Source organism: Canis aureus, chromosome 25, assembly GCF_053574225.1.
Source record: "Canis aureus isolate CA01 chromosome 25, VMU_Caureus_v.1.0, whole genome shotgun sequence".
In the NCBI taxonomy this organism is placed as follows: domain Eukaryota; kingdom Metazoa; phylum Chordata; class Mammalia; order Carnivora; family Canidae; genus Canis; species Canis aureus.
The window spans coordinates 3,759,806-3,787,059 of record NC_135635.1 but is presented as its reverse complement, the minus strand read 5'-3'; the positions used below and the strand labels follow the sequence as shown (position 1 = coordinate 3,787,059).

General features: G+C 47.5%; 2 protein-coding genes across 12 annotated transcripts in view; one reads left to right on the top strand and one right to left on the bottom strand.

Annotated features, from left to right (window-relative positions):
• The first annotated feature begins 3,206 nt into the window (after positions 1–3,206).
• LETMD1 (LETM1 domain containing 1) lies at positions 3,207–11,483 on the top strand. 9 transcript variants are annotated; one of them, XM_077870035.1, is made up of 10 exons: positions 3,207–3,274; positions 3,885–4,036; positions 5,613–5,728; positions 6,558–6,640; positions 8,187–8,373; positions 8,497–8,598; positions 8,702–8,854; positions 9,225–9,321; positions 10,099–10,261; positions 10,458–11,483. In XM_077870035.1, exons 2-9 carry the CDS (start codon positions 4,030–4,032, stop codon positions 10,221–10,223), a joined length of 870 nt encoding a protein of 289 aa, XP_077726161.1. In that variant the 5' UTR covers positions 3,207–3,274; positions 3,885–4,029; the 3' UTR covers positions 10,224–10,261; positions 10,458–11,483. The 9 variants fall into 9 exon arrangements, with proteins under 9 accessions (XP_077726161.1, XP_077726158.1, XP_077726159.1 ...); XM_077870032.1 differs by having other exon boundaries at positions 3,224–3,381; XM_077870028.1 differs by lacking the exon at positions 3,207–3,274 and adding an exon at positions 3,321–3,717.
• Positions 11,484–13,806: 2,323 nt separating this feature from the next.
• The window catches only part of CSRNP2 (cysteine and serine rich nuclear protein 2), a 14,663-nt gene continuing 1,215 nt past the window's right edge, over positions 13,807–27,254 (bottom strand). For 2 of the 3 annotated variants that reach the window (XM_077870018.1, XM_077870016.1), the window contains exons 2-5: positions 22,668–22,904; positions 21,290–21,549; positions 17,397–17,693; positions 13,807–15,414 (exon numbers count right to left, since the gene is read on the bottom strand). In XM_077870018.1, the coding sequence (XP_077726144.1) occupies positions 14,491–15,414; positions 17,397–17,693; positions 21,290–21,549; positions 22,668–22,818 (1,632 nt within the window). In that variant the 5' untranslated portion in view covers positions 22,819–22,904 and the 3' untranslated portion in view covers positions 13,807–14,490. Of the gene's footprint in view, positions 15,415–17,396; positions 17,694–21,289; positions 21,550–22,667; positions 23,114–27,254 lie in introns of those variants that run through there. The other variant, XM_077870017.1, reaches the window with a different exon arrangement.

The window sequence follows — 27,254 nt, the reverse complement described above, 5'->3', positions numbered from 1 at the left end:
TACCTCATGAAGTTGTACTGAGGATTTAAAATTTTTTTTAATTTAAATTCAATTAATTAACATATATTGTTAGTTTCAGAGGTAGAGGTCAGTGATTCATCAGTCTTATATAATACCCAGGGCTCATGACATCATGTGTCCTCCTTAATGCCCCTCACCCAGTTACCCCATCCCCTCACCCCCTTACACTGAAGATTAAATGACTTAATACACATAAAGCATTAAGAACAATGATGGCACATGGTGCCTGCTTAATAAATGCCAGCTATTATTGTCATTTCAGCTGGAACCTGAAACAAGCCGGGAGGAAGGGAGGAAACTCCAAGCAGGGGTACTCAGGTGGGTCAGCCAGTTAAGCATCTGGCTTCGGCTCAGGTCATGATCCTGGCGTCTTAGGATCAAGTTCCATATTGAAGCTCCCCACTCAGTGCAGAGTCTGCTTGAGATTCTCTCCCTCTGCCCCTCTGCTCCTCTCCCCACTCATGCTCTCTCTCAAATAAATAAAATCTTCAAAAAGAAGAGGAAGAAGGAGGAGGAGGAGGAGGAGAGAAAGAACTTTAAGCAAAGAGCAACATGTGCAAAAGCCCAGAGCATAAGGTTGCTTGGCCTACAGTAGAACTGAAAGGCCAGTGTTTCTTAGCATAAAAAGCTACGGGGGAAAAGATACTTGGGAGATACGAGATGAGGCTGGGAAGATAGGTTGAAGTCAATAATGCAAAGCCTTGTAGGTTGGGTTAAGGAGTCTGAACTTTATCCTGAGTCAGGAAACCTGGAAGGTTTTATAAAGGGGAGTGACAAGCTTAGATTTGCAATTTTCAAAGCTTTCTCTGGCCATAGAATGAAAACTGGTTGGAAAGAGGCCTTTGGCCTCTATTTTATAGATGACGGAGAGACCAGTAAGGAAGTTGATCCTCGTCTTCTAGATCAGAGGTGGGTGGTGGCACAGAAGAGAGAAGGAAACTGGATGACTAAAGAAATGGTTAGAAGGCAGAACCAGCAAGACTTAACCGTGTGCATGTTGCCGTGAGGGGGCGTGCAGGGAGAGGCGCTAAACAAGAAATGTGCATTTGAGGAAGGAAGGAGGGAAAGAAGGAATTCCTGTGTTCCTGCCATATTGTTTTGCTGCACGAAATGCCTTTCCTCTATCCATCTCTCCTGGCACTGTACCTTCCCGTTTCCTCCACAAAACTATCTTGGATTGATCTTGTCCCCTTCTTTCTAGGGGTGTTTTAGAATTTTAGAGCGAGACATTCTTGAGATACAATTGCTAAGCATAGCTAATCGTATCTCAAGAACGTCTCTGAAGACAAGATCGTATTTTAGTCGACTTTCCATCCCACACCCCTCACCTGCGCAACACTTGTAGAGATCATCGTTGCAGAGCATTTTCCCTGACCTCATAAGTGGTACAATCATAAGCCGCCTAGGCTAATATGAAGCTCCTGGACCCACTACACATTATACGGAGCTCTCAGGACCATTTTCTTCTTGGATCTTCGCACATCTCTTATAAATTATGTAAGTACTGTTACAGGGGAAATAACCTCAGAGCTAAAGTGACAGGTCCAAGGTCACACACACGAAAGGAATTGGCAATGCTAGGATCTGAACCTAGACCCCGTTTCCATTTTCCAAATGGGATGCTTTCTTACAACTCTCCGTGGACCGTAAATATTCATAAGTACTTAAGATGGTATATTCTCAGAGGAGCTAAGTGCCACTTCTAAGAATCCTCAGCTTCTTCAGTAATTAATTCATTCAAGAATATTTATAAAAATATTCTGGGGGATCCCTGGGTGGCTCAGCGGTTTGGCACCTGCCTTTGGCCCAGGGCGCAATCCTGGAGTCCCGGGATCGAGCCCCGCGTCGGGCTCCCTGCGTGGAGCCTGCTTCTCCCTCTGCCTGTGTCTCTGCCTCTCTCTCTCTCATGAATAAAAATAATAATAATAATAAAAATCAAAATATTCTGTGCTGGGGACTACAAATTCCGTGGACCAAGGGGTGTCTGGGTGGCTGGGTTGGTTAAGCATCAAGACTCTCCATCTCAGCTCAGGTCTTGATCTCAGAGTCGTGAGTTTTATTTTATTTTATTATTTTATTTTATTAATTTTATTTATTATTTTATTTTATTATTTTAATTTATTTATTTTACCTTTATTTATTTATTTTTATTTTATTTATAATTTAATTTTATTTTTTTATTTTGAAGGTTTTATTTATTCATGAGACAGAGAGAGAGGCAGAGACACAGGCAGATGCAGGCTCCTGTGGGCTCATGCCTTGAACCACCGAGTTTAAACGCTGCACTGGGCCTGACCCTGGGCATGGACCCTAAAAAAAAAAAAAAAAAAAAAAATTTATTGAGCACCTACTACATGCCAGGCATGGCACCTAGTGTTAGGGGCAGGGTGCAGCAGTGAACAAGGCAGGAAGGTGCTTGTCTTCAGTCTTATTCCGGGAGCGGACCAAACAAATGTATAAACAGCGTAAGCGGAAAAAAAAAATAAACAGCGTAAGCGGTAGACGCTAAAAAAAAAATATAAAATAAAATAAAAAATAAAAAACAAATACATGGCTCCCCGGGTGGCGCAGCGGTTTAGCGCCGCCTTCGGCCCAGGGCGTGACCCCGGAGACCCAGGGTCGAGTCCCACGTCGGGCTCCCTGCATGGAGCCTGCTTCTCCCTCTGCCTGTGTCTCTGCCCCATGAATAAATAAATAACAATTAAAAAAAAAAAAAAGCCCACACAAGGTGATGGAGGAAGATGCGTATCCTCGAAGGACAGGTGGACAGTCTGGAAACCAGCGGCGACAGCAGGAAGCGCTCCGACCCCGGCTCCACCCGCTCCCGCGGCTCCCGGCCTAGTTCTGCCGCCGCCACTAGAGGGCGCCGCGGCCCCAGGCCCCGCCACGGCGCCGCCGGGCACCCACCGCGTCGACGCCCCGAAGCCGGGGGTACGGGCAGACGGCGAGGGCGGCGCTAGGAAGCCCTTGGGAATCGCGGGGCATCGGCAGCGCCCTCGGCGAGAGACCGTCCTCAAGATCACAGACCTACATCCTCGCGGCCTCCGCGACGGCCCGCTTCCGGCGCCTTTAAACCAGGAAACACCGGCTGCGTCCAATCGGGGCCCTTCTCACGCTACGTCGCCTTAGCACCGCCTCCTCGCCTGCCGAGCGCCCGACGCCCACCAATCAGCACTCAGGAGGGGCGCATGCGCCCTGGCACGAGCGTGACGTAAGGGCGACCTCCCTCTCGGTGAAGATGGCGCTCTCCAGGGTGTGCTGGGCTCGGGCTGTCCTGTGGGGCTCGGCGGCCACCCCCGGGCTTCATGTCCCTCGGAAGCTGCAACTTGTTCGCTGTGGCCTGGCCTGGGGGGCCCCTCGGTGAGGGACCTGGGACAAAGGAGAGCGTTTCCGACATACAGGCCCTCCCTTCCAGTGTCTCAACCTTGTTTGCATGCTGGTCTCTAGTTGTCAGCATCCCACGCCCTGGCCCCGGGGGTTTTATTCTTCGGCTTCCCGGCCCTCAAGGCTGTCAGTGGCCCGTGTCCGAATTCCCCAGTGGCCTGGACTCCTCCTTCAGCCTCCCTTTTCCGGCTTAGGCTCCACGGCTACTCCTCCGGATCCCATCGCGGGCCTTAGCTTGCTGTTCAAACGGCCCCTGCAGCCTCATCCCACGCCCGACGTCCCTTCCCGCCGGATCTTTCATCGGCCCGATATGTATGTTTCCCGGGCCGATTGCTTATTTCTCCTTGAGCCCAAGATCTTCCTTGGATTTCGGAAGGTTCAGATCTCAGCACACGTTCTCCGAGCCTGGTGTTTGACATTAGTTCCCAAGGGGGCTCCGGGGACCGATTCCCACATAGTCTCTTTGATCTTCCTTGTAGGTCTTCAAAGCTTCACCTTTCTCCAAAGGCAGACGTGAAGAGCTTGATCTCTTACGTGGCGGCCAAGACCAAAGTGATTAATGGGAAATACCATCGTTTCTTGGGTCGTCATTTCCCCCGCTTCTATGTCCTGTACACAATCTTCATGAAAGGTAAAAACCCCCAAACAGAGATCCCTGGAGTCCATTCGCGGGCAACGTGCAGGAGTGTTAGAAAAAGGAAGATTATTTGCATGTCGTGCTGCGTGGTGTGAGCTGGGGTGTTCTAGCTTGGCATTAAATTCTTAGAAGTTTAGCACTTCTGGTGAATATTTCTAGAAAAAAAGTGTTAGGACAGACAACTTTGACCACATGCAGGGGGGAATGTAGGTGTTTTTGCACTTTTCGTAGCCACACGCCAGCTGACTGTTGTAGAGATTCGTTGACGTGCACCAAGCCAGGCATCTATGGCTGCACAGACCTGCCCTGTGGTTTATCAGCTGACTTGGTCCATAAGAAAGTGTGGTCTGATGCTTGCCATAGATCTGTCCTAGATACGGTGTTGTGGATATACTCACGTTCTGAATGTTTTCGTTCAGGTCAGAGCTGTGCTAGTTACTAGAATACGGTGCGATGATGAGGACAGGTGTCCTCTCTTGCCAGACTGCGTGGGTTCAAATCCCAGCTTGTCACTGACGATGTGATTGGACTAGTTACTTAACTTCTCTGTCCGTTGGTTTTCTCATCTGTAAAACATGGAAAATAGTAGGACCTACCTATTGACTGTGTGGTTGTGAAGGTTAAATAAAAACACCAATACATCTATAAAGTACTTAGGGCCCGATCATCGTATGTGCTCAATAAATGTGTCTATGACTATAATACTTTTATCATAATAGCAATTACAGTAAACTACCATATCGTCGGCTGTGAAAATTATCATGATTGCTCCTAGCTTCACGGACTTGCAAAATCTGAAGTAGAAATAGAATGGCTGCTTTGTCTGCTACCAGGTTTATAACTAGGATTAAACAAGAAAAGGGTCTGGAAGAAGAATTTTGGTTGGTTGGTTTTTAATTATAGAAAAATTTAAACATACACAAAAGTAGAGAGAATAATACAATGAATTTTCACGTACTCAACCTTACTTCAACAGTTAGCAACTTGTTGCCACCGATCTTACTTTATTTATACACTTGCCTTCTCCTATATGATTTTGAAGCCAACCTAGGCATAATGTCATTTCATTCATAAATATGAAAGCATTTTTGAACACTAAAGTCTTAGACAAAATGTAAGAATTATCATCAGATGAACAGAAAAATGCAATCATAGAAATACGTTGAATTAATACTATTTCTAAAAGTGTTCTAGAAAGGAGATAAGTTAATATCTTGTTTGGGGAATACATAAGGTTAATTGAGGAAGACTTCTCAAGGTTATGGAGCTTTTGAATTTTTATTTTAAAGTGGGAGTGAGCAGTGAACCAGAAGAGGGAGAGCATTCCGTAAATAGATCACAGAAGGCCAACTTGGCTGGAAGAGAGGTGATGTGCTGGGGGATAAAGAATGAGAAGAGAGATATAGGTTGGCCTCACAAGAGTTTCGAATGTCCTCATTTAGAGCTGTGACTCAGAGTGGTATTGGGGAGGGACAAGTTTGTGTGTTGTTAGTAAACATGGAGTTGGGAAGCTGTGATAAGATTCAAACTGGGATAACATCACACTCTGTCCTCTACTTTAATGAGGCAGGATTGCAGATGTTTTGGGCTGATGCCAAAAAGGCTAGAAGAATAAAGACAAATATGTGGAAGCACAATATAAAGTTTCATCAACTTCCATACCGGGAGATGGAGCATTTGAGACAGGTACGGGCCAGGGGCAGATACCCAGAATTTCATGGTGAGGTAATTAAAGTTAACCAAGATCTCAAGGTTTTGTTTTGGTTTGGTTTTCTATCTTGTTCACCACTGATCAGCCTTCTCCCCTCTGCTGTGAGATCAAAGTATTCATCTAAAGGAGAGCATCAGGTTATTTGTCAGAATTTTTTTTTTTAAGATTTTATTTATTTATTCATGAGACACAGAGAGAGAGAGAGGCAGAGACAGAGGCAGAGGGAGAAGCGGGCTCCATGCAGGGAGCCGGATGCGGGACTCCATCCCGGGTCTCCAGGATCACACCCTTGACTGAAGGTGGCACTAAACCGCTGAGCCACCCTGGCTGCCCAGTCAGAATTGGTTTTATTCAGAGTTGTAGCCCTCTGTAACAGAGCTCCATAAAGAGCATACTGGCATACTTGATGAATAGAAGTCGTAAATACTAAAATGTAGTTCGTTTCCGAATATGTAAAAATCTGCAGGGATTGAAAAGGCAGCGGGGAAGTAGTATTTGGTGGTGACTTGATGAGTAGTTTTAAAGCTGAAACTGAGGACCTAGGACCCATTCGTCACATCAGGAAAAATGTGTTGAGGGATTTGGTATAATGTCAGGCCCTGTACTAGGCATTATTTGGGATACAAAAATGAACAAATCAGGGCTTCTGTTCTCAAGGAACTTACCAAGTAGAGGTAGATAGAAATAACCTTGATCCTTCTCTGGGCTGCAGTAGGAGTTAACTGCACAGTGTGGGGGAGGGATTGTTCACTGTATTAAGAACTTACCTGGGTTAAAACTGCATCTGTGTTTATTTCTGCTTAGTTCCGTCGAGACGTCACCAAGTGTCTTTTCCTAGGTATTATTTCCATTCCACCCTTTGCCAACTACCTGGTCTTCTTGCTAATGTGAGTACAGACTTCTATCTTCCCAGCATATTGAAGAAACAAAGATTTTTTTTTTAATTAAAAATTATTTTAAGAACTTTCCATTTCAGAAGTAGGCAGAGCTTATTGCACTAACTGCTCCAATCTTCTAATTAGCCACTCAGTAACACTTGGATTACTGGATCAGCTGTAGGTATAGGTAGCTTAGACTTTTCTTGTCTCTTAGCTGCCCCTATATGATATGAAATAAGATTATGATCTTTTCCATCATCCCTTGAGGCAACAACCCACTCCCTGGAAGCATAGCAGTTTGGGAGATTTTTTTTTTTTTAAGGAGAGAAATGCATTGCATATTCTGGTAACATAAAATAAATTTTTATTACTTTACTTTGGATCCAAAGATGACAGTTTTTTTGTTTTTTTTTTAATAATTTATTTCTTTTGAGAGTCAACAAGAGCAAACAAGCATAGTGGGGAGGGGCAGAGAGAGAGAATCTCAACCAGACTCCCCGCTGAGCATAGTGCCCAACAGGCAGCTCGATCCCACAGCCCTAAGATTATGACCCGAGCTGAAATCAAGAGTCAGATGCTTAACCAATGAGCCACCCAGGTGGCTTTTAAACTATGACGTTGCATGTTATTTTAGCTCTCTGTTGCTGTATAGCAAATAACTGTGCGAAGCTTAACAGCTTTTCCTGGTTTTGTGGGTCAGGAAATTGGGCAGGTTTCAGGTGGGTCACTGATTTTTCTCTTCCATGTGGTGTTGACAGAAATCCTTCAGGGGCAGTTAGCTGATGATGGTCTAAGGTCACTTTTATGTCTGGTGCCTTAGCAGGGATGGCTGGAAAGCTGGAACTCTGAATCAGATTGCCTGCATGTGGCCTCTTTAATATGGTGGCCTCAGAGTAATAGGACTTCTTACATGGCAGCTCAGGGTTCCAGTGGTGAGTGTTTTAGCAAATAAGAATCTGCGTGGCCTTTTATAACCTAGCCTCGGAGGTCACAAAGACTCAACTCTGCTCTGTTTTATTGGTTGAATCAGTCCCCCAGATTTAAAAAATAAGGGGACACAGACCTCACTTCTCAATCAAAGGAATGTCAGGGATTTGCAGCTGTGCTCTGAAACCACCACCCGTGCGGAAAAATAAATTAAAAAAACAAATTTGCCTGTAACATTTTGTATACACATAGGAATCGTGCTGTAGTTTGAAGTTGTCAGCATCACATCCAGTGACCGGCTCTATCTACAACTCTTTCCAACTCTGTCCAAGATATGTTCTTCAAATGCTTTAGTTCGAGTGAAGTCCCTTTATCTAATCACTGCAAGTGAGGCTATCCCACTACTGCTTCCTTTCACATAACCTCAGTAACGTTGCTTGAAATTGTGCTTCAGTGTATCTTTAAACCTCGAGCTGAGACTCATTTACAGAAAAGAACAGTGGGCTAGGGAAGTAACGTCTCCGTCTCTTCTTCCCAGTATTCATGTCTGCCAAATGCTTTCGGGGAGCTCTTTGAAATGAAAGAGGCCTGTTTCAGCAAGTGACGTTGTGATTCCTTCTCCTTTCAGGTACCTGTTTCCTAGGCAGCTACTGATCCAACATTTCTGGACCCCAAAGCAACAGATTGATTTCTTAGATATCTATCATGCTCTCCGGAAGCAGTCCCACCCAGAAATCCTTTGTTATTTAGAAAAGGTTATCCCTCTCGTTTCCGATGCAGGACTCAGATGGCATATGACAGAGCTGTGCACCAAGGTATTCCTTCAGCTACCCCTTCCTGCAAACTGTGACTCTTGTCAGACCCTGTTTGCACTAAAACTAGGAAAGAGGGCCAGGCAGGACCTTCCTAACCTCTACCAATCTCTCACCTCTCCCAAGATACAGCATGGTACCCACCCAACAGTACATGATATCCTGGCTCTGAGACAGTGTTTCTCTAACCATCCTCTGGGCATGAACCAACTCCATGCTTTGCAAATGGTGAGCACTTTGAGGCTTTCTGTGTTCCGCAGCCTCACCTTGCCTCAGGTTTTGCATGTGGTAATAACTGTTGACTTTGCCCTCCTGTGCTGTTGTGTTACAGAAAGCCTTGAGTCGAGCCATGCTCCTCACACCTCATCTGCCTCCTTTCTTGTTGAGACGCCGTTTAAACACTCACATGGCTGTAATTCACCAGCTGGACAAAGCTTTGGCAAAGCTGGGGGTTGGCCAGCTGACTCTCCAGGAAGTGAAATCGGTAAGAACTTACTGCAGTAGCAACCCTCAGTCCTCTATTCTTTCACCTCATTTCCATGTATTTTTTTTTCTCAGTGAATTTCACTCATGGAAAGGAATTGCCCATAGTAATTTTGATTTATGTTTCTTTTCTTTTGGCCCTTGAGAAACCAAGGACACCCTTCTTTAGACCTTGTGTTTTAGGTGATGTAGGCCTCTTTGGTCGTCCTCTTGTCTGTCCCTCGTAGTTCAGCTCGCCATGGAGAAAGCTTCCTTCTGGGCATGGGGTTGTGACTTATTTAAAGGAGATTTTGAATTATATGTGTGTTTACAGTTCATGGGCATATTTGCTATGTGACTGTGGAGGACTGTTTCTCTTCTGCGTGATACAGGCTTGTTATCTTCGTGGCCTGAATTCTACCCATATTGCTGAAGAGAAGTGTCGAACGTGGCTGGGAGAGTGGCTACAGATTTCCTGCAGCCTGAAAGGTAAGACACATCCCTATGGTTATGCCATTAAAATCCACAGAATTGTATTTTATTCTAAGATTATTTTGGAGTAGATTATTAATAAACCCTCATTTAATAAAACATTTAAAAAAATTTAGTAAAACCCTCATTTAATAGACATCTCTAATTGAAAGGGCATAAACTCTTGCCTACAGGGGCTAAGCAGGTAATGAAGTAGACTCTGCAAGACATGAGGGAGTAGTGGGGACTGTGGGAGCCCAAGACTGCACACATGCCCGTCTGAAGCAGTTTCTCAGCCTCGGCACTATTGATGCTAATGTCCTGTGCCTTAGAGGGTATCTAGCAGTATCCCTGGTCTCTACCCACTAGATGCCAGCAGCATCTTCCACACCAGTTCTTTTTTTTTTTTTTTTAAGATTTTATTTATTTATTCATGAGACAGAGAGGCAGAGACACAGGCAGAGGGAGAAGCAGGCTCCCTGCAAGGAGCCTGATATGGGACTTGATACTGGGTCCCCAGGATCACACCCTGGGCTGCAGGCGGTGCTAAACCGCTGCGCCACTGGGGCTGCCCTTCTACACCAGTTCTGACAACCAGAAACGTCCCCAAACATTGCCAGATGTCCAGTAGGGGACAGGAGAACAGAATGATCCCTACTGAGATGCATTAGCCTAAAGGCATTCAAATTCAGAACAAAAACACTCAGTTGGTTAAATAAAAAGTACCTGAGGCTGTGTATTAGGCCTGTGGGTCTCTTGTTGGATCCTTCAGCTAGGCCTTGATGTTTTTCTAAGCCTGTGAATACCAGGGCAGGCCCATTAATCTCCTTGGAGTCCAGAAATGTTTCCAGAGCACCCGCTCCTACCAGAAGAATCCCAGGGGTGACTGTGGTGTTGGGTATCATCGTTACCATCTCTGAATTTTCTACTGCCACCACATAAGAGTCAAGAAGTGAGGGTGAGTAGAAAGGATTATCTGGTGGAAGGAAAGGAAGGTGTACATGCGGGGACTGGAGTGAAGCAGGGAGCATTGAGAACAGTAGCCCCTGGTGTCCCACGTTTGCACTTGGCTTCCTGCCTCCAGTATCAAGCCCCAAGGCAGTTAGAAAGCTCAGTGTTCCTGGCCAAACCATTAACGCTGATGGTGTTTACAGAAGCTGAGCTGTCCCTCTTGCTGCACAACGTGGTCCTGCTTTCCGTCAACTACATTGGGACAAGGCGCTGAGCGAACACGGAGTGGATGGCATTGACCTGCAGCCACATAGTCACAGCAGCGTGGTACCAAACAGCACTGGGCAGCAGAGTGTGTGTGCACTCTTAGGTGTGCGGGAGGCAGAGGAGCAGGTGCCACAGGCTTCGTAGCGTGGTACCCATGTTGGAGCTGGAACTAAAACAAATCCTCTTTCCAGAGGGGGCCCATGTGAGGTCTCTTCCCAACTTCCTCAGAATCAGCCGGAGCTGCCTCTGTACTGGGCTTTAATTGTGATGTTTGAAGTCCAGATCCTAGAAGTGAGCTTTTGCCCCAGGTGGAAATCCTCATTTGGCCTAGGACTTACCCACGGCCACACTCATTACAGTTGTTTTTGGTAGTTTCTGGCTGGTGAGGGGAACAGCACTGTTTAAATTGGAGCATTGACATCTATGGGTGTACCTCAGTGCTGCCCTCAAAACTTTTTGTTATGACCAAAAATTGGCTTTTTTTTGGTCCCTTCACTGGGTTAACCACTCCCTTTCCTTTCCAAATCCTTGAACATCTTTTTTTTTTTTTTTAAGCAAATATTCATGTACGGGAACATTCTAGTGGAAAAGATAGAAGGAAATACAAGTGTTTCTTGACCTTTCCCTTATTTATAGCCTTCATGCCCACCCTGCCCCCGCAACCCCTTGTCTTAATTTCTGGGCTGTGCTGCAGCCCCTGAGGATCTTGAACTCAGCTACCTCCACTGTGCTACAGCGGTCCAGCTGTGATGGACAGTGGCCACCATCTTTGGGCCATGGATTAAATCTCTAAGGTAGTAGTGACTGCCCCGCGGGGGGACCAGGAGAGGCCTGCATTGTGAGTAAGTTGGGTTTAGCTTTTGTCTGTGTACATCAGTGGCTTGTAGTAACTTATTGTAAATGCATGAAGCACTGTTTTAAAGCCAAAGTAAAGACTGCCTGAAACTGGTTGCTGGAAATGACTTATGCATCTAATTATTTTGCTGAAGCTCCTCTGACAAGACTGACATAAAACCTAACTAATGGGGAGGTAGTTGGTTGGAATAGAAGCTTCTGTTGGGATGGAAGTTCGGAGGGAACTGATTTGACACTGATGCTCTTTGCTGTGTTTTAAGATGGTAACAGGGAACAGAGGCTCTGGAATTAGCAAGTGAGCCCCCAGTGGAGGGCCTACAGGAAGGGAAAAGCTCCAACAGGGCAGGACCAAGGCCTGCTTCAGCTGAAGAAGCACATAAGGGCAGATGCTGCAAGTCAAGCTCTTGATGCTCCAAAGAGAATGCTCTATTTTCCCCACCATGATGTTAACATTAATCTCGAACTGACCTAATTAGATTTATATAGGACTCTAGAGAAACACCCTTTCTCTAACAAGTAACCAGCCTGCCAAGATAAAAAATAACACACTGGTCTTTTGAATATTTCTTTAATATTACATTTAAATATTCTCTTTAAATACAGCATTATCACAATGTAAAGGACCTAAAAGGCAAAAAAAAAAAAAAAAAAAAAAAACTTTTTCAGAGAACCAGACAAGCTTTGGATTCACATTGAAAATACTACCTGTATACAGTATGTGAGAAAGGAAACTGGAAAGAATGAGTTGCAGTAATAAATTTCTTTTGTCGAGGCCTAGATGGAGCAGGGCCGAAGCTGTCTGCTCCTGCGATCAGAGGCCGAGGCTTAGCTTTTCTAGCAACCGTGAGCTAGAAGCCCGTCCAGCTCAGGTAGCACCAGAAACGAGATGGACTAGGTCGTAGAAAAGGCCCTTTGCTTGACAAGACGGTTAATGTTCGATGTTAATATTCAGCATTTAAAAATGGGATCGGCGGGAGTCGGAATTGTTAATGGAGGGATGGACTTGGGTTAAGAAACTAGTTTTTCAAATACCGCTTCTTGGCCTTTTGGCTAAGATCAAGTGAAGAAACTAGCTTTTCAGAAAAACCAATTATCTTGGGGGTTGGCAATCAGTTTAACAGATTCAGATTCTTGGGTTGATCCCAAAGGCTAGTGTCTCTTCTGGAGCAGCTGGAATCCGCTTCCTAGGTGAGGCTGGAGCCTCCCTAAGGAGGGAATGTGTAGAGCCCACCCTCCCCTTCCAACAGACTCCGCAAGAGTCTTCTCCAGAGCCGAGTTTGCAGGGAAGCTTCAGTCTTGTAGTCGGGGCTGCGGAAGGTGGGAAAGTGGGGCTGCGCTTAGGAGAGCGCTAGATCTCAGGTACCTAAGACTCTGCTTGGTGAGGCTAAAGGATGGGGGGAGACAAGGTCCTGTACTTAAGAACTCCCCTCCACTGTAAAACCAAGCACAACTGGGAATGAACAGGAGAAGCAGACTGGGCTAAAGGATGTGTCTGTTTAAGTACAAGGCCTCGCAGGCTCAGTTTAGAAACGTGATAGGCGAAATGCTGCTGTGACACACATAAAGGGTGCTTGAACGTCGTATGGGAAAAGGCTCCGTGAGGAAGGTAAGTGGGAAGAGGTCTCTCCCCACCAAAACCCAAAAGGGGTTCACTTGTTCTTTCCTGGTTCATAAACCATAATAAAATTGAAGCATGACGTAAAGGATGCTAGAGAAGTGTGTTTTGCTCCCCACTGTCTCCGTTTTAAAACGGAGGCAGAGATAACTGGTAATAAAAAGAACTCCGTGGTGTTCAGCGGAGCACATCCTGGAGCATAGGCCGGACATAAAAGGAGCAGACACTGTGTCCCCCCCACAGAGGTAAGAAGTGAATTTGAGTCCCGCTTTATAGATCGCAAAGGTTATAGTCAGAACTTGAGTTCTTGGGAAGCTGGGAGCTGTATTTAAGTTTGGCTTCCAATTTTCATGTATCAAGACGGAGGGATCCAATAAACCTTGGCAGTTCTGGGGCTACGGGGAGGGAGGAAGAGGAATAGTATAAGGACTCTAACCCTGTATATCCAAGGACCACAAGGGCAGAAACAGAAGAAATAAGAACAAAAACTAGTTGGTGACTTTGGGTTGCCACATCCTATATTCCTTTAAAGCTCAAACCTCCCAGAGTGGGGGGAAAACCTGGGTGAAAAAGCAAGCATGGCACAAATAGAGTCTTCTTCCCAGACAGCAGCCTGTTCCTGCTGCCTCTCCCGGACGTAGTTAACGCTCCAGATGTGCCTCCCGTGGGCCGGGAGCCCCAGCCTAATGCTGCCCGGCACAGCCAGCGCTGGACTCCTACCGAACACTCGGGCTCTTTAGGCCACGTCCCCAGCCAATCTAGCTTTTTCTTCAAGGGAAAAGGAAGGAAGGGGGGATAAAAGACAAATAGACAAGTTTAACTCTAGTACCTAAGAACATGTGAAAGAAATGATTCAAGTTACAGACCAGGACTCCCCAGTGTGGGGAACAGGTCAGAGAACACGAAACATGTCAAATATTAACTTATTTACCAAACGGGGGGGCCAGGGAAGGCAGGTTAAATTTTGATAAATCCCGGAGGTTTTCTTCAGAAGCAGAGACCCTTCCATCCACTCCTCTCTAGACCTGACCAGGTGATTCTCCAGCGGACTATGATACACCAAGGTAGGCTGTCAGAGTGACTGAGGGGGGACACGAGCTTGTTCCCCACCTGGAGCTCAGGAGAGAAGGGGCTTTTCCATGCTGTTCAGATTACTGTGTTCTGGTCCCTACATGAAGATTAGCTGCTTGAATTACCCGGCTTCTCCTGTGAGATCCTCATTCTTCGTTCCAGTGGCCCCGAAAAGCTCAGTATTCGGCACCATGCAGCCTCCTCTGCCCCGAGACTCTCCCCCAGATCAAGCCGGGACCGGTCTCCTTGGTTCTGTTTACCCTTTAAAAAATACTTTTACAAACAATTCTTTCCCACCCATCCCCCAAAGACCCCAATAAAATAACATGGGAGTAGCAGCTGCTTCTACAGTTTTGTTTTGAAATGGTGTTAGATAAAATAAGGGAATAAATAGAGAATGGGTACGAGGCAGGACCGCCATCCCTGGGTCACACTGCCAGAGGGAGTTCTAGGGAAGACTCTTCAGGGGGCCTGTCCTCGCTCTGCTGTGAGGTCTTCTCCACCACACAGCCCTCTTCATGGTCCGTGCGGAAGGGGAGGCCCGAGGGGGGCCAGGAGGGGCGGAGGTCTTCACTCTCAGGCTCCTCGGGGTCACAATCTTCGGGCACTAGCGCTTCTAGGGCGGACGCGTTCCCCACTTCTGATTTACACAGGGCAGCGGGGTCTGTGGGGCCGCAAGCCACCAGTGAGGTAACCGGGAGAGAGAAGACACTCAGATCCTTCTCCTTGGGGAAAGAGGGCGGGACCTCTTCCGTGCCGGGCTCTCCCTTCACCCCCAGGACCGGCCTCTGCTCCACCTGATAGTAGACCAGGGGCCCACTGTTCAAGTAGGAGGGGCTGTTCGCCGCCGAGGCGGCCGCGTGGTCGGAGTTCTCGGCAAAACACAGGACGGAGGAGCCCGGGGGCAGCTGGGCCTGGATGAGGATGGGGGCTGCGAGGCCCGGGCACAGCTCTTCGGGCACAGCCAGGGGCTCCTCCAGGATGCACACGCCCAGGCTCTCGATGCTGGAGTCCAGGCTGGCGCTGGAGCCACTGGAATCCTCCTCCGCCTTGAGCCGCTCCAGCTCCTCGGCGCTCTGCAGGTGCATCACCGCGGTCTCGTTCTCGGCAATGAACTCCTGGAAGTCCTGCGTCTCGGAGCCCTGCGCCCCGGTCAGGCTGCAGCCGGCGGCGGGCGACGGCTCCTCGTCTGGGGCTGGCGGGCGGCTCACCTGCCGCTTGCTCTCCAGCTCCAGCTTCATGATGGTGTGGAGGTAATGAGTCCGGACCCGGATTGGATTAAATTCAATGCGCCCAGCCATGTTCCCACAGCCATCCCGGGAACAGCCACATGGGAAGGACATGCGATCCACCTGAGGAGAGGACAAGAAGGTTGAGGGAGGAGGAGGAGACCCACAGATTTAGTACCGGGGACGGGGATGGGGACGGGGACGGGAGGCAGTGGCTGGGGATTCGAGGTCTCACAACAGGAACAGCCAGGAACAAACTAACCTGCAGCGCGACCTAACAGCACGGGGCACTAGCCATCAGACCGCCTGCGTTTCAGTTGCAACACAGCCTTTAATGAGCGGTGTGCCCTCTAGAAGGTCCCTTACCTCCCGGGCAACCTGGGGCGCCCAGTCAGTTAAGCATCCAACTCGGTTTAGGCTCAGGCCATGATCTCAGGGTCGTGGAATCCAGCCCTGCATCGGGCTCTGCACTCCGCAGGGTCTTCTTGTCCCGCTCCCTCCCCCTCTGCCTCTCCCCCTGCCTGTGCTCGCTCTCTAATAAAGACAATCTTTTAAAAAAGAGAGAAAAGAAGAAGGTCCTTTATCTCTCCAGGGCTTTGTTTCCTCTTCCAGACAAAATGTAGCTAAAAATCACATCAAAGGGCCTTTCCAGTTAGAAAGTCCAGAGACGCTGCTCTGAAAGCTGACAGTTCTCAGAGTAGAAGACATTTTTTCAAATATTTTATTTATTTATTCATGATAGAGAGAAAGAGAGAGAGAGAGAGAGAGGGGCAGAGACACAGGCAGAGGGAGAAGCAGGCTCCATGCAGGGAGCCCGACGTGGGACTCGATCCTGGGTCTCCAGGATCACGCCCTGGGTCAAAGGCAGGCAAACCGCTGAGCCACCCAGGCATCCCTTTAAGACATTTTTGCGCCTCAGAGACTTTCCCAGAATTTATCTAGTTTACTGAGAAAACAGGCTGGGGCCTAAGCCTACGGACTGCCTTCTGCGATGACAGGGAAAGGAAGCAGAAGATCTAGCTGGTCTAAAGGAGCACATTCTAGGGAAACTAAGGCAAAGTGCCTCAGTTGTGCCGGGGCGCTCTACTGACGGTTCAAACATGGTAACGGCCAGCTTTTCACCACCTGCTTCATTTTCCCCTGATGGTTTAGGTCTGGGGCAAGTACTGCGATAATTAACTACAGACCAGGAACACCTGGAAAGGAGCTCCTCTACCTCCTTATCTCCCTTTTGGACCCCCAAAAGGAACCAAAAATAAAGCGTAAGCAAGTATGTATATATATATAAGTCACAATGTCTTCCTATGATATCAACTTCTAGAACTCTCCATTCCAGTCCTTAGGAACAGTCCAATTCTTAGGACTACTCTCAGGGCAGTATAACTGATTCATTATGGGACTTTGGTCTGAAAAGCAGTACTTGGCCAGATACGCTACAGCTATTACCGACCTAAAAATAGGAAAGAAGAGGGTCATTAGGGAACCTTCAACCACAAGGACTCAGCACCCACATCCTCAGCAGACAAGTTCCAAATAAATTTCATCTTTTGGGATGGTACTGCTGCTTTCAACGGAGACGCGCCTTCTAAGCGGTCCCTTGTCAAACCAGCGAGCGGATGACGGCTTCCGTCTTTTAAGACCCTGGACTCCAGCTCTGCCAAGCCATGTCCGATCCTGAACTACAGGAACCTGACAATTATTTTGGGTTTTACAGAACTGGAGCAGAGGTCCTGTGAGTGTTTGCAAGACAAAATCCGGAGGCCTACCTCATCTCTCTGCTTCCTTTCATCTCATGACATCAGTCCATGTTTAAGGAACAGCTACTAATGTTAAACTCACCAACCCGTCTTCCCCCATCTGCTGACAGCTGCTGCTTACCACTTCCAGGGTGAGACACAGCAAAAGCTAATGGCTCTCTCCACGGCCTAGGAATCCTGCCATGCTTGGCTTTCTCCTTGGTGGGGGAGGGTCGTGGAACTAGGCAGTGCTGCCCGTCATGGGAGTCCACCCGTAGATGACGGGCAGCCTCCCACGTTCAGGACCCATATCATGCCCCCCGGACTCCTCTAGCGTGGATATCGCCTCCCAGGCCAACCTGGACTGACCTGGCATTTAATCCCAGCCTGACTACAGGCACAGGCTTCTGGGTCACAATAGAGGCGACAGTCACAACCACACTCTTCCCGCGACAGGCGGATGGCTCTAAGCTCTTGCTTCTCTTCGGCGTCAATGCGGTGGACCCCCGAAGCCCTTAGCAAAGCTCGTCGCCGCTTGGTGGGCAGGGGCTGCAGAAAGAAGTAGTCATCCACCTCCACATTTTCCACATCAATGTCTTCGTCTGAGACGTCATCCAGGGTCAGGCCATCGGCCTCCACCGACTCCACTGTCCCATTCTTGGTCAGCTGCCGGGAGACGGGAAGGAAAGGTTAGCCTTGAGTATTCGAGTATTATGGGCAGGCACCTTCTTTTTTTTTTTTTTTTAAAGATTTATTTATTTATTTATGATAGAGAGAGAGAGAGAGGGAGGCAGGCTCCATGCAGGGAGCCCGATGCGGGACTCGATCCCGGGACTGCAGGATCGCGCCCTGGGCCAAAGGCAGGTGCTAAAGCCACCAGGGATCCCTGGGCAGGCACCTTCTCACAGAGCAGCAGGGTCCAACTGAACTTCCTGCACTGATGGAAATATCCGTGCTGCTCGCAGCACACGTGCCTACTGAGCACTGTGAATGGGGCTAGTGCGAAGGAGAACTTCTTAATTTTAGTTCATTTTAACTAAGTCTAAGAAGCCACACGTGTGGCTAGTCGCCACCATACTGGAGAGTTGAAGAGCATAAATCTAGAGCAGGAAGGCAGGAAGCCCGACGTAGCTCTAACACCTGTCAACACCGGAGGGATCACCTTTCTAGACCAAAGTTTCTCAAAGCCCACGTCTCCTCTTCCCTCATTTTCCCACAAATACACCCTCCATCCTCAAACTTGTGTCCTGTAACGTCAGCTAAGTTGCCTTCTGACACAGGGAGGTCTGTCAGTGGCTGGATGCTCCTTGGATGTATAGATAACCTTGCAAAACACCCTTCAATCTGCACCCCGAAGGACCCAAAACCACATTCGGGGAACAGTAGTACAGGCTACCAGGTCTTTGTCAAGGACCCTGAGTCCCCACAGAGTGAAGACTTCTCTTCAGAAGGGCTTCACTTCACTGGGAGGAGAGAAAAATGAGCAAATTATTAACAGCTATCCAAGAAAGCCCTCACTGCCAACCCACAGCCTAGAATATACTTTCTCCTTTCTAATCTTTTTTGATTTCAAAGAAAAAATGCTGTATGGAGAGTAGGGTGGCAGGCGAAATACTGAGGTACTATCCACAGGCAGAAGTCTGGGTTCTCTGGGCCAAGACAGACAGAGAGCCAGCAAGGAATCTTTGTGGAAGGGCAGGTTGAAGACAATCTGGCTGAATGAGTTCTGAAAACTCACTAGAGAATTCAAGGAAAGAAAATGAGACTTTGTAATTCCCAGAGCTCTGGAAGCTACCAGCAGGATGAGAGCCAAGCTCCTGGAGGGGTTGGCTTATTTCATCAGACCCAGCCACAGGTTAGTGGTAGTAAAGGGACAGCTCCTGGGAGCGAGATGATGCAACGGCGGGGCTCATCAGCTCCACACCTGTTTGCTTGTGGAAAGGTGGGAGAGAGAGGGGACAAATACAGAGATGCTTCTGGGGGTCTCCTGGCCTGTTAGTTCGGTACCAGGCAGACCCGCGATGAGGGGCCCTTCTGCAGACCTTGGGGCCCCTCCTCCTTCCTATTTTGCCAGCAATGGCTTCTTCCTTAGCACCCTCCCTCTTGCTGTCCTCTCAAGGGAAAGAGGTTAGAGATGCAATAGGAAGAAACCCACGTAGATATAAGAATTTGATGTAACACAGTAGAGGTGGCATTTGAAACCAAGAAAGAGAGTCCTCTGGTCATTAGATGATATTGGGATAACTGGATGGGCCTCTTGAAAAATAAATAAGTAAAGCTGTACTAGTAAAGCATACTACGCATAATAATGAATTCCATATGAATAAAAGGCCCAAATTAGAAAAAAGTAATAATGAGGGGCGCCTGGGTGGCTCAGTGGTTGAGTCGCCTTCAGCTCAGGGTGTGATCCTGGGTCCTGGGATCGAGTCCCACATCGGGCTCCCCGCAGGGAGCCTGCTTCTCCCTCTGCCTGTGTCTCTGCCTCTCTCTGTGCCTCTCACGAATAAATAAAATCTTAAAAAAAAAAAAAAAGTATTAGAAAGATGATAGGTAATTGAAGCTCAGAGCATCAGGAGGTTTTTTTCTTTCCTTTTTGTGACAGCCTGAAAAGGAAAATAAATATTAGATGGTACATCAGAGATGCGAAAGATGTATTTTTTAAGTCTCCCCTGCAGTGTACTGCAGTCAGGAAAAATTTCTAAGAAAAGCAAGCACACTGGCCCTGGGAGAGGGCAAAGTAAGTGTCTTCTCTCGACACAGAAGGATCTATTAGTTGCCACCAGGGCTAAATCGGCTACTAGGTAGGAATCCTATGTCGGCCTTGGGTTCGCTTAGCTTTGTCCCTAGACCTGCTCCCGGGGCGGGGGGGTGGGGGGGCACAGAACAGGAGGGAGTCGTGCTGTGACAGGCTATCCCTCTATCAGATCTAGGAGAGAGGTTTCTTTAGGGAAAGGGAAGAAAGCCTTCACTGCAAATGATGAGAACAGTGTTTATTTCCCGGGCCGTTGCTATAGCAGCTGGAAGGTGACAGGGTCAGTGATGGAATTCCTCAGACACAAGAAACGGGACGCCTCGGTGTCATTCCAGTTAGAAAAACAGGTGTGAGGCTCCGGGAGTAGGCTGCGGGAAGGGGAGCGCGCTGTCAAAAGGAGAAAGGAATGAGATGTCGTTAGCTCACGTCCTCTGCTGTGGGTTCTCCAACCACACCACGTTTTGAGGTGGCTCGTTCGGGTCTATCTGCCACCCTGCAAATAATGCAGCCACCTGTTTTAATATGGGTCATGTGTTTGGGGCCCACAAGAAACTTGGCTAGACCTACGGCAGTGTCTCCAGACCTGGAGCCAGGAACTCGGGGGGGGGGGGGGGGGGCGGGGGTAGGGGGGTATTTTGTGGCCTGGTGCGAAGTACGGCTGTGGAGTGCCGTGTGGTGCCGAGAGCAAGCGGGAAGCTGTAAAGAGCCATCCTGTAAGGCAGGGGTCATCCTCCAACCTCACTCTCGCCTCCTAAACTTGAGGAGCTGGGGTGGCATCAGATCATCAGATGGCAGGCCTAGAACCAGACAAACTGAAACAGCTATTTGGCGATGCTGTGGTTTACACCTCAAAGACCATCACCTAGAGGTGACGGGGGTTACAGACGGGGGGGCTACACGTGCAGGGTCTAGCAGAGAGAACCTGTTGGTTTGTTTTAAAGATTTTATTCATTTAGAGAGACTGAGCGAGCGAGCTAGTGAGAGAGAACGAGCAGAGGAAGAGGGAGAGCAGGCTCCCCACTAAGCAGGGAGCTCAACACGGGGCTTGCTCCCGACCTGAGCCACAGGCAGACGCTTCACCCCCTAAGCCCCCCAGGCGCCTGAGAAAACCTGTTCTGTGCATTGGGACAATAGACAGTCATTTAACAAGAAACTGAAACCTCACGCTTCCTCAGGTTCCAAGGGCGACAGACTTGAATGTTTTCAGGTATTCGCATCTTAAACTTAAAAAAAATTTGCTGAAGGGGCGAGGCTAGGGAATTCTAGGGAAGCCACTTTGCTCTCCTGCGTAGACTCCCCACCAGAGACAAAAAAGAATGGGGTTTCAGACTGAGCTTTGATTCCAGACCTGAGACTTCTCACTAGAAAGATCCGGAATCTCAACATGCCAAGGGCAACAATCAAATTACAAGGAAGAAATAAATAATCCAGAAGAAATATAAATAATCTAGATGGTTCCCCACTTTATCTTGGCGCACGGGTGTACCCAGACCCCAGACCCCTTAGGCACCTTCATCTTCTTGGCGTGGAGTTTCTCTTCCTTCAGGTGTTCACGGAGAATCTCCCGATGGTTCACCTCCTGCTCCTGAGCAAACTCACAGAGTGTGTAGCTGCGTACGGAGTTGTGGCGCTGGGCCATGCCCAGCGAGCTCCCACCCTGGCTGGGCACGCTGGTGAAGCCCTGGCGCCGGGCGAAGTAGTATACGGTCACCTGGTCAAAGCGGACATTCTTCCTCCGCAGCTGCTTCTGCCGCTTGAGGATGGATGTGGCTGAGAAGGGAGCACAGAGCAGTTTTACCAACCCTGAAATGGCCTCCCTGGGGCCCATGTTCTTTCTCACCCATCTAGGCTCAACCGTTGTCCAAAGCGCTCTCTGTACCTTGAGACATGTCCAGTCTTCACATCATAAGCGCACAGTTGGGAGGGGCCCTGAACATCAGCTGGCTCATACCACTCCCGCCACACTGACTTCACCCAAACAGATGACCACAAAATCTAATTTTGGACATCAGCTGGGAAGCGGATCTCTAGGTAATCTTTTCAGGATGTAACCATCTCTATAGCTTCACTGTCCGATTCAACCACTATTAGCTATGTGTGGCATTTTACGTTACTCAAAATAAAATTTCAAATTCAGCTCCTTGGTTCTACTAGTCACGTTTCCAGTCTCCTGGCTACATATGGCTCCCATACTGGACAGTGCAGGTGTAGAACTCTGCTATCATAACGGGGACCTCTGTGGGACGGCATAATCTATAGCTGGGGTTGGTGTATCTCTTCTTTAAACGGCCCGATGGTGAATACTTCAGTCTCTGCAGGCCATGAGGTCTCTGCTGCAACCACTCAACCCTGCCATTGTAGCATGAGAGCAATTCCAATGTATGTGGCTGTGTGCCAATAAAACTTTATTTACAAAAACGGGCAGTGGGCCAGATTTGGTCCATAGGCAACCTCTGTTCTATAGAATCAGAAGTTCTTTCCAAGAAATTAACTGAGCCATTAGAATTAAGAAATCTGGAGTTGCCCCAGTTGACCAGGCAGTAATCACTTATGTCCTTCTAGATCTACAACTGTGTGGGACTCTGGTGGGTCAGGGTAAAATCCTGGACCTCTCCTCCCTCAATTTAATTAAGCCCTTCCTGGGAAGCCATAAACCATGGCATAAAAAAAGAAAAAAAAAAAAATCAGCTAGAGTAGGTCAGGCCTAAGTCTATGATACGAGAGCAATAAAGTCCTCCAAAGAGCAAAGTTGGGCTAAGAGTGGAAAAGATCATGGTTAGTGGAAAATCCCCCAGCTGGAGACAAGGAGCGGTCTCTTTCTCAAGGACTGCAATGGGCTCTGATGCCTGGAGGAGGTGGGTGTAGACGGGGTGGTGGGGCTCACTCACGTGTGAAGCTGGCGGTTGTAGGAGGATTGAGGCTGTCACAGCTGTCAGCACTGTCACTGCTGGAGATCTCATCGTCTGAGTTGGAAACTGATGAGCCCACATCCACATCATCAAACTTCCTCTTGAGACTCGAACCCGTGAATGCATCCATTGGTTTCAAAGGGGCTTCCTTGGGGAGCCCACCACGTTGGCCCCAAAGCCCCTGCTCACCACCAGTTAGCCAGGTGCATTAGGATTCTGCCCAGGGGAAAAGAGGAATCAGCATTCCCGTCCTGAGCCAGACCCCTCCCAAGTCTATACACGCAGCTCGCCAAATGAAGAAAGTCCCTGAGCTAGCACTGAGGTCTGGTCTCTTGAGACTAGGTCATTTCTTTACTTATTCTGGCCAATATTCTCCTACTTTTGTTTCCCTTCAGCCCCTGCGGTCTCAGTCATTCGTAGAATAATGAGATGAGTAACAGCAGCACCTTTCCGAATAGAGTGGAGGCCTCTGGTTCCAAGCCAGCTGGGCTCTGGGTTTCATTAGCCCGGGGAATAACGGGAATAACGGTAGCTGCTCCGGTGCGCACACAGGAGCGCTCTCCAAGGGGCCAGTGGGAGGGACTAGGGATCAAAGGCAGAATTAGGCTGTTCCTAAACCTAGACTAGATCCAATTATTTTTCCTAGTGAAAATTTAGCCTGGCTTTTCCCAAAGTGTATATATTAAATAAACTAGTTCCATGGATATTAATAGCTTTACGTGGCAATAGGACTGGTGTGTCCAAATAGTTTAGACAAATGCTTAGGAGAGGACTGCGTGCAGGCTTTTAATATACTAATGAGCATGGTGAAGGGTGAGAGCAAACATAGTGCACACAGGGGTCCCCGCACCTCCTTATGGAACCCTGTGTTTCCAGAGTATCTTGGGGGCAAGTGATTCTTGGAATGCACTTTGGGAATCAATACGCTCTAGGCCCTAAGTTTCAGAGTATATCAGAAGCCAGGGAGACACTTTACCCAGATCTTCACAAGGGTGAAGTTTCTCACCAGGCAACCAGAAAGGCCAAATTTGATTCTAAAGAATGGACTGAAGATTAGAATCTGCACTGCCTTCAGAGCCCAGAATCTTTTCCAATCTCATTCAGCTCCATAAAATAGGGCTCAGCTGGTCTATCATCATCCCCTGTGCCAGGACAACTTAGCTTTACAATCTTAGCCCTCTGTAAAGAACCCGGCAAGGGGAAATCAAATAGCAAAAGAAGGGACAATTGACTATGGTTACGTCAATATGGCAGGCAGCGTTTGCAACATGTCACACACACAGAGTCTGGGATAGTCCATTTCCCAGGTACACATCTTTCTCCTTCTCCATCTTTGGACTTAAGTTCCTAAGAATATGAATATGCTGGACAGAAATGCTGTTAGAGCCGGAGCCACATGTGATGATACGAAGCCTCCCTGCTTTGCCTCAGTAACGCCAGAAATCTCCCCAGACTATGATCTCACTAGTTGCTAATTATGCAGCAGGAATAACAACACTGCCCAGAAAGACAGGGCTGCATTACTGCGGAGCAGCTACCCAGAATATACTGTGGTGTCAAGAGATGCCTGCTACAGAGCTGTTTTTCTGGACCGTGTCTCTCAGAAGCAATTTGCCTGCTCTTGGATCAGCTCTACATAGTCAACCAGACCTAATAAGTACTTTAGCGAAGATATTTCCTGATCTATCTGTCTAGATCTCATCAAAATTCTGCATTTGAGTCACAAGATATACCTAAGAAACCTCAGCCATCACAGGTCTCAGACAAGCACGTTCCTGAAATAAATTTGGCCAGGGAGGGGGGAAAAGAAAATCAAGTACTTGTTAAGAATTGTAATGAAATTTAAAAACAAATCTAAGGTGTCAATTCTGTTCTTCAGGTTACTGATCTTACCATTAGAGGTCACATTCCTAGGATATATTAAGAATGCAGAGAGCCAGGGACCTTTTAATGGGTTAAGATTTGAGCTGGGTTTAAAGATACCTATTAACTAACAAATTTTGCATTCCATCCTATGGGGGTGGGGGTGGGGGTGGAGGTAATCTTTACAATGGAGAACTTATGTGAGTGGGATAAAAAAAATAAAAGAGAATAATGTTGACCACTGAATTGGATTTTTCCTCCCCACTTAAAAGGTTTATCAACCATATGAAAACTCAGACTGAGCTGAAAAATCTGCTTTCTCGGAAAGGGCTTAAGTCCAGCTTCAGCTTTAACTGAGATCTCTAGTGTTGCTACTGGGAAAGTGGCTTCTTCCTCAGTCTGGAAGCATGCAGGGTGTTATGACTGGAAGCAAATGTGCAGTCCTGTTCTTTCCTCCAATGTCCCTTTGCTTCTAGTAGGGTGGCTTCCCTCTAAGTATTTCTCTGTAAGCCCTGCATGAGGCTGGGTTTGGTCCAAAACCATCTTTATTATTAAAATTCTCACTGTCTTAACCCAGTTGCCCTCAGGGGTATCACTTCCTCTGGTGCCGCAAGGATTGCTGGCTGCTTGTTCCATTCTCCTTTGCCCTTTTTTCTATGTCTTCCCCACTTCCACTTCTGGAATAGTGGCTTCTGGGCAATGATAAGAGGTAGGTAAGAAAGAGGAAGAAAAAAAAAAGAGAGAGAGAGAAAGAAAGAAAAGATGTGAAACCTAGGAGAAAGATATTTTCCTTAAAATGCCGGAGAATAATCTGAACCCATGGCTACATATGTAAATGATGTGCGTACTGACTTCGCTCTCCTCACCCTGGCCAGGATCCATCTGATTCGCTTCCTGACATGCACCCCATTATATATAATCCATCAATGCTGTCCTGACCACAGTATAAGTTTCAATTTCAACCCAGCCTTCCTTGTCCAACTCTGGTGTGAACCTGACTCGTCAGGAAGAGATGCTCATTGGGCACCAAAAACAAACCTCCCATCCACTTCCACAGTGGCCTGAAGAGACCTTTCTTTGCAACCGAAACAACTAGAATAGGTCCCACAATTTCCAGCTCATCCAATCAACCTCTTTTCTAACTGATTAGAAATCAGTCATTCCCACCTCTCTCAACCATTCACTGGTAGAGGATCAATGCCTGTGTTCAAGAGAAACAGTTGTGAGTTATACTCCGAGCCCTTAAACCCATATAGAAATCATGAAGGTGAGACTGGAAATGCAGGTCCTAAGTGACAGTTAACTGCCAAAATGACCAACTCAAACAACAAATGCTTTTGGAGAAAAGAATGCGAGCCCCTATAAAAGCTTTTTAATGCCAGTTAAATGAAAGGGCAGCTGACACTTTCTGGCTCCCTGCCTTATGGCCTTTTCTCAACTGTTTCTAGCTGAATATTTCCCAAAGGTATAAGAAATACAGCATATCCACGGTAAACAGGAGATACGTGGCTAGCACCAAATAAAGATCTATAGCATATGTGCACTTTAGTACTGGATCTAAGCCTTTTCAGGCCTGTAGGATTCCTTTAACAATCTGTCCAAAAAACAACAACAACCAAAACCCCCCCGGCTTTTGTGAGGCTACCAAAAGAGGGATCACCCAGAAAAATTTCTGTGGATTCAAAATATATTTCCAAAGTTTAGTAACGAAGGCCTCTCTCTTAAAGGAGTATAAAATACTAATTAAGACAAGGTATATCTCACAGGAGAAAGCCTCTCCAGGCCACTGGAATCCAACCTTCTTGGAAAGGTCAAGGGACCAAAATCTCTGGTAAGATTGTCAGGGTTATCTTCGGTAGCTGGGTTAGAGGAAGGAAGGCTTGTTACTAAGTGTTAGGATAAACCGGAGTAAGATGACCTGACCTGTTTCTCCTTTTACAAGATATTGCAGTTGATTCTCATATACCATGAATTTCATGGATCCTTGTGTCCTTGGGATTACCAGGATCATGAACTCATAAAGTGCTTGAGTGTAAACATACTGTTTAGGTATTTTAAGGAAGCCCCCCCTTCCAACCCTCACTGGGTTTTTTGTTGTTGTTGTTGTTTGTTTGTTTGTTTGACCCATTCACTGACACAAGGTTAAAACTTGGCTTTCCACATCTAAACTACCATGGTATGGAGGACACAAGCTCTTGGTGGGAGACCAGGAACATGATGCTGCAGGAACCATTAATTCTCAAGGATATCCAGTCACTTCTAACTCTGGCGCACACCAACCTCCTCCTGGCTTTGGAGATTAGCAAGATGTGAAGTCGGTCAAGAAAATGAAAATATGAACCAACTATGGGTTTACCTGAAACTGAAAACGGCAGGACAAGAGGACACACTGTGTCTCTCGGGGATAACTCCTAAACATTTCGCACTGGAGGGCGGTCTGTGTGTGTCACACTGCCGCTCTAACCCCTTTAAAAGGATAAATCAAGACCATGGCACTCAAAGGGATGGATGGCAGTCAGCTGCGTGTTTGGGCCTGTGAAAAATGATCGAGCTGGGAGCCAGGGCAAGGGATGCTTTCGTCCCCCCCGCACCCCCCCACCCTACACACACACACACACAACGCCAGAAAAAAAAAAGAAAAAGAAAAAATGGGAGAGACATCAGGAACCTGAGCCGAAAGGGCAGGTCAAGGCATCGGTTCCC